Genomic DNA, 7500 nt, shown 5'->3' on the forward strand with positions numbered 1-7500 from the left:
TGTGCAGGCCAAAATTAAGTCTTTTATTAAAAAAAAAATCTAGAGACTGGGGATAGATAACCTATAATGCTGGTGCTGTAGGTGTAGAGATAAAAAGACTGGGTGCTAGAAAGTAAAAAGAGAAATCCCCAGAGAGAGGGAAGAGACAGAGACAAGAGAGAAAGACAGCAGGAGTGACAGGCAGATGGAGAGAAAGAACAAAAAAAATCTAAAAAGCTGATGGGATGGAGAGAACTGTAAGAACGTGAAGAGTTCCATCTCTAAGAAGTCAAGCTAAGTAAATTAAGCGTGACGGTGGAGTTTAATTTTGAGGCTGCAGGATTTGGCAGCTTGATGAGCAGATTTATGGCTGCGACTGTTAGGAACAAAGCTGAACACTTTTACAACAAGAAAAAGCAACAGTGAGAAATATTTTAAAGCCTCTATTTTACAAACATCTGAGCATTATTCTAGCATTAAATCAACGAGTCTTGGTTATGGCTGCTTGTTATATTGATGGCAGAATGATATCGATATATCTCCTTTCTTTACTACAGTGTACTCTCTACTTTAATACTCTAATGGACTTCTTGGGTGGAATATTAATGGCTTTTGTATGATTTAAATTGCTTGTCTTAAAGGGGGTTTCCAATCCCAACAATCCAGAAGACATGGTTTGGGTCAGATGTCATAGTATTTGCTTGGCATTTTGGCTTTTTGGACTCAGAGGCCTAGTTAGAGCTATACACACACACACACACACACACACACACACACACACACACACACACACACACACACACACACACACATATATATATATATATATATATATATATATATATATATATATATATATATATATATATACACACACACACACACACACTGTATATATATTCAAAATAAATAAATTAAACACTATCATATTAATTGTTTCTGCAGACATTTCACACTCCAAGTCTTGGAGATGAAGAGTTTGAGATCCCTCCCATCACTCCTCCTCCGGAGACTGAATCCGGCTTGGGACTCCATGATGGGGGTTCAGCCTACCCCGGTCTTCCACATCCCAATGCTCAACGAGCTCATTTCACTCCACAGTTTCCACCCCAGAGCCTGGATCTGCCCTCTATAACCATCTCCAGGAACCTGATGGAACAGGATGGAGTGGGCATCAATAATGGCCTCCCTGTGGTAAGTGATCAAGCATTGATTGATACCTTCAAGGTATATTCTGATTCATGATGTTTGTTGAATGGTGGAGCATTTGCTTCATTTTAAGCAGTCTATACAGTGTGCATATTGTGGTAACTTTTATTACAGTACTCTTTTCTGAAAAAGGTCAGGTACTGACCACCTTCTACTGGCATTAATTATAGAATTATTTTTTATATGCATTCATAATGCATTATAAATTTAAATGCATAATTTTTTTATAGCACACATACTGTATGTCATCATAATGTCAGTTGACACTATACTATAAAGTAATTAAAGACACTATTCACAATATAATTACAGTAACAAATATAACACAATATACATAATAATGCATTCGGATACAAAATTCATTTAATTTAATCAGATAATACGAACAGTATTTCCAAAACTTCTTTATATTTTAATATACTACACATATAAGTTTGTATAATATATTTACATATAATTATTAGATTGATAACAATAGTTTGTCATAGATATAATACTTATTGATATAAAAATACAATATAATTTCATGAATATTAAAATCTCACCAGACCTGGAACATGTAATGGTGTGTTGTAAATGCATTATAATGTGCTTATAACCATTCTTAAATGCTTATTTCCTTAATAATAATACATTATAGTGAAAATCTATTATGTACACATTCATTTCGCATCCATTATGCGAATATGTTCATAGAGTATTAGAAAATCTCACTTACTAAAAAATAAGCACAATTATACCACAGATTATAATTCAATAACTTATAGCAATCTGTGAACATTCAGCAACCGGAGAATCACTAAATATTGTCTAAATAACATATGGAGCTATAAAGAGAGGATTCAGAAAGGTCAAATTTATATAGGAATATATTGCTTTCACCTTTCACTGTTATGAAAAGTGACATTCCACAGACATGTGGTGCAGGAGTTCTGTCGTTTCATAACCATAATGTTTTATGATTGAGCTGTGATGATGTCTAATGCAAAAGAAAAAGAAGAAAAAAAAGAGGAGTGGTTCCTAAATGCCAGTGCAATATAAATGCATTGAGGAGTACGAAAATGGAAATGTCACAGTGAGGCTATTTATATTAAATGCTGCTGTTACAGAAATGAAATCTCTGTCACCCAAATATGAATGTATAAGAAAGCACAAAAGGTCAGAAGCCTTGAGATTTCTGGCACATTTCTTTCTTTCTAAGTTTTTTATTTTTTGAGTTTATTTCAAATATTTGCATTTTCAAATCTATTTATTTAACTGAAACTTTGTGACTTTTTAAAATGTTGTTCCCGGCTTCAGGCATGTAAACAGCTCTTTTTTAGATACTAATGAATGTAGTGCAAAATGCATTCTTGACACAATCACAGGTTTATTCTCATAGAACTAGGATCAAATCTAATGCTGAAACATTTATTCCTAGCTATAGACAGGTCATCAGGCTGCATTTCTGATTGTGCTTGGTGTCTCTTTTGTCTCTCTCTCTCTTTTTTCTCTCTTACATGCTATCTCGCTTGTGCTCTCTCGCTCTCTCTCTTGTCATGTCAGCCATTTTTTTCTCCTGAAACATTCACAACTAATGCAATTTGATCCTCGTTCTTCCTACTTGGTTGCTCAGACAAAAACCTGTGAACTCACATCGATTTGAAACATGCCTGACTTGTACACAGGGTTATATTGGATTAGAAAGGTGATATACACTCAAGATGTGTTCCTCATGGTTTCCACTACCTATTCTGCACATTATTCTTTTAATCTAATAAGGCTTTTCAATGACAGCCTGCCAAAGTAACCGAAATTACATCACTGCACCATCAATCGTCTTGACAATATGACACATTACAATTCCTGATGGGGCTTAATGTCTTTTAAGTAAGAAATAGAACATGGTGGGGCACACTATGATAGGAAAATAATTAACTTTGCAAAGTAGGATGGCCTATTTTCCAATCCCAGTGCATCCCAAAAAGTGCATCCCTTTAAGGATAGCAGTCTAAATTTTTTCACAGGAAGCAACTGCAAAATAGGTTAACATTTGATTAATAGCATCAATAAAAGCTCTTTTTTTTCCTCTTAAGATTTCACTTAGTTTGTTAAGTGTCACCTTCTCACCGATTAGAATTATGGCTTTAATAATGTTATAATGCAGTAAAATCCATTAAAACTCAACAAAAACATGAAAAAGTATGCAGTTCATACACTGGGTTTAGACCCATTTGTTTTGTGTTTAATTATTGATCCCCTATTAACACATTCTGCCTATTAACTATTCACTTACTTTTGCTAACTCAGCTAATTCCTCCTATCACAGCCCCAGTTCAGCGAGATGTGCTTCTTGTTCTTCAGGCGGCTGGCAGGGGCCCTGAACATGAAGTCATTATTTATTTAATCGACTTCCCCTAACAAGCTCCCCACATCTCCCTTCGCTCTCGTTTCAATCTTGCTCTAGTCTCTCAGCATGAGGGCAATCTGATTTTCAGACTTTTCCCTCCCTAAAAACCCCTGACGCTGTACAAGAGCCATTTCACTGACAGCTTTTCATTGCTCTTTAACGTTGAACAATTTATCAAAACGAACACTACTGCTGTATCCTTATACTGCGCAGGCACAAAAATTTAAGAAGCTTTGGCCTGCATACTGTAATTTTTGCCAAAGTTTTTTTTTAATGAAAATGCATTCTAAATATTTAACATTAGATTAATCTTTAAAAACACTATCCAGCTGGATAACCGGCGCAACAGCTGCACTACAACATCTTTCACCATCTTCTTTGAATGGGTCACATGACACAACAAATTCACCATTGTTTTTGAATATCTTTGATATCTAAAGGTTTTCATTATCAGAGAACCGAAACATGCATTATGTATTAGAACAGGTTCGACCAATCAGTATCGAGAAGTCAACAAGGATGTGGTAGAAATTGGATGCATTCATACTTCTTTACCAAATGATAAGGTGCTGTCAAGCAGACTGGTAAATAAAATGAAAAAAAAAAAAAGAAAAAATGAACAATGGCACAGAAAGAAAGTACATAAAAGTATTCATCTCTCTCTGTCCCTCCTTTACCTCTCTCTATTTCTATCTCTCTCTATTTTACTCTCTTCTTCCGTTATCTCCCATCCAACCTAAATATTTCTGACAATGGTTGTACATCAATATCTTAAAGTGAATTTTTTTTTGCCCACCTTCACCTTGATATTTTTCCCCACCACCCCTTTACCCACACACACACACACACACACACACACACACACACACACACACACACACAATCCATGTGAGCACCATTATGACATATCGGCTCACTCATAAATGAAAGCTATCGATGCAGGCATGCAATACCTAATGAAGTCTCAGGCTGACCTTCTGCATGATTGATTCTGTAATTTGGTTTTCTCAGACGGTACTCAAAATGAAATCATGACGAACAGCATTTAAATACCATGCAGAGCTGGAAATAGGGAAGTGGTTTAAGATATGTTATTATTATTATAATAATTATTATTAGTAGTAGTAGTAATAGTAGTAGTAGTAGTTTAATTTGAAGGTTATGATTAGGATGCATCAATACTGGTATATTAAATACTCAATATTGCTTATATATATATATATATATATATATATATATATATATATATATATATATATATATATATATATATATATATATATATATATATATGTTGGGATTCTTCTCTGCTGATACCTTGAATTACTTGTATTTGTATTAGTAAATACTTCTCCAATACCAACATCTGATACCACCTGATACTAACAAACAGAAGACATAAAATGAATCCTTGCTGCTAGTAATGATACATTTTTAAGTAATGAGGTCAATTTTGTAAGGATGTGAATGATTATAATGGAAGAGTTATTGGTTTTAATTGAAACTGTAATGGTCCTTGTGGGTGAAGTAGCCAATAGAAATGTTGACCTCTGTTGGTATCATGGCATGTTTATCATATCATTAAGAACCAACCAAAGACTTATTGTAGGCTACTTGTAGATCATGTGTTGGTTTTTATTGGACACCTACAGTATAGGGACCTTTATGACATTATAAATCATCATAAAGCAAGTTTCTGTAATGGTTTGGTATCACTATAATGATTTAATGATGCACACAAACACATTATGTAATGGAAACCATTTGATAGTTGCTTTAATAGTAAACAGACGATAGTTTGTAATGGTATTTGTAGTGGAAACCACTGAAATGTCAGTAATGGTGTCTATTTTTGAAATAGTTTCATGCGTGCAAAGATTAGAAACAGTGATGGAGAGATTCATTCAGAAATTCAGTACTATTGTATTTGATTTAAGGAGAGACAACTTCTGGTAGTCATAGAAGGTAGAAGGAGATTAAAAAAAACAGTTGGCAAAATAAAGCCAAATTGTGTTGGTTTAAAATGGCAGCAGAGAAGTGAATATGTGCAAAGAGCTGATAAACTATCTTTAATAGAGCTGACCTTTTCACGCTGGCCAAAGTTACTGACAGAATCATCCTTATAATTACCATATAGATGATTTCACCCAAATGCACCCCCCATCCCCCTCTTCACCCTCCTCCTTCAATGGAACATTTCCAAGAGCACTGTGTGGCTGATTGAATGGAAATTGAACTTGTTAACATTCTTTTCAGTGTGGAACAGCTCATACCAAGATGCTTTTAATAAATCCACCACTAACTCCAACCCCCCAATCTCTCTCTCTCTCTCTCTCTCTCTCTCTCTCTTAATTCATCTCACAGTATCTTTTCAGCCCTCTTCCATTTTGGAAAGGGAGACAGAACAGGCTGCATTTTTTTCTCCCTTTTTTATTTGTAAGTGTTTGTGCGATCATGAGTGTGGAAGACATGTTTTTTTTTGTGGGGTCCATAGCCACTCTCCCTGGTGGTGGTTAAGGCTTTGATGAAAGAGGATTGGATAGTGTTTGAAGTAGAAGCAAACAGTCATCGATCAAAGGTGACGCGATGTTTGACATGAATGCTGTTGAGTATTGTGTGATGTCAGATTCCTTTAGGCACCATGCTTTTAGAGCCTTTTGTGTCCACCAAACCTAAGCTGTGAGTTATAAAAAAACAACAACTATACTATTATATAAGCTATTTTGCATAGCTGAAAATATTCTTTTGGGATGAATATTTTGTGCCTTCTTATTTCATCAGATGAGTTAACTAAATAAATTTTTAGATACGATACAAATGGACAATTAACCAGATGTGAAATGTGCTTAGTTTGCATTTTCACTGCAAATTTATGAATACATTTTTGAGAAAATGAATTCAAGTGTAAAATAGCGTTAATGAAACGAGCAAAAATGGCAAAAAAAAAAAAAAAAAAACATTATTAATAGTTCAAGTTGCTTAAACAGATTCCTAGCAACCAAACTATGGACAGAAAACATGAGCAAAAAATAAACTAGCAATGACTAGGATTAGTAGTTTAGCTAGCTAGTTATTTATTTTACATGTAATAAAGGAAGTTGTAATTCACATTCACAAAAACATAGATTAAGTGGTTGATACAGTAATGTTGCTAGGAAACAGAAAGAAAGAAAGCAAACAGAAATAAAAAAAAGACTAGATAATGAGAAGAGTGGGTCAGCTATCTAGTTAGTAGTTTATAACTGGATAATGTTAGTGTAATAGTTAGTGTTAGTGTATTATGAACATTTCTTAAAATTTGTGTCTGAGGTAATAAAGGATTTGGGCAAAAACATGACAGGGTCAATGTTTTAGTATTTAAAGTTGCTTGAAACTTCAAGAGTTTGCAACTTGCAACTTCAGCTAACCAATTACCTAGTGCAATGTGTAGTGTGTGTATAGATTATTTTTTTCTGTTATATTAGTCATCTCTGAAAACACAAGCCTATTTATGTGGTTTCACTAACTAGATAGCTAGTTTGCTGTTTACACAGACATTCTAATGCAGACACATAGTTAAAAGCCAAGTACAGTATGTCATAAATATCAGCATTTCCTTCAGGTATACCTTTAGGAATATACGAAAAGGCACTACATGCATAAAACATTCATGTAAAAATAATTAGCATTAATAATTGTTGCCACCATATTGAAATCATGACATAGCTACTGCCATCTTAGCTTTGGCATATTTTTTATTTATTTATAATATTTATAAAAATAGCATAATATGAAAAGAATGTAAATAACTAGATAACTAGATAGCTAATTGTGGCTTAGCATGTAAGTGGATATATATATATATATATATATATATATATATATATATATATATATATATATAATCATTTATATATAAGGTTAGCAAAGACATATAGCTGATA

General features: G+C 33.8%; 1 protein-coding gene across 1 annotated transcript in view; it reads left to right on the top strand.

Annotated features, from left to right (window-relative positions):
* tox3 (TOX high mobility group box family member 3) overlaps positions 1 to 7500 on the top strand; it is a 60176-nt gene that overhangs the window by 44349 nt on the left and 8327 nt on the right. Inside the window, exon 3 of the mRNA XM_046841098.1 lies at positions 925 to 1173. Within this exon, the coding sequence (XP_046697054.1) occupies positions 925 to 1173 (249 nt within the window). The remainder of the gene's footprint in view (positions 1 to 924; positions 1174 to 7500) is intronic.

This window comes from Silurus meridionalis, chromosome 26, assembly GCF_014805685.1.
Source record: "Silurus meridionalis isolate SWU-2019-XX chromosome 26, ASM1480568v1, whole genome shotgun sequence".
Taxonomy (NCBI): domain Eukaryota; kingdom Metazoa; phylum Chordata; class Actinopteri; order Siluriformes; family Siluridae; genus Silurus; species Silurus meridionalis.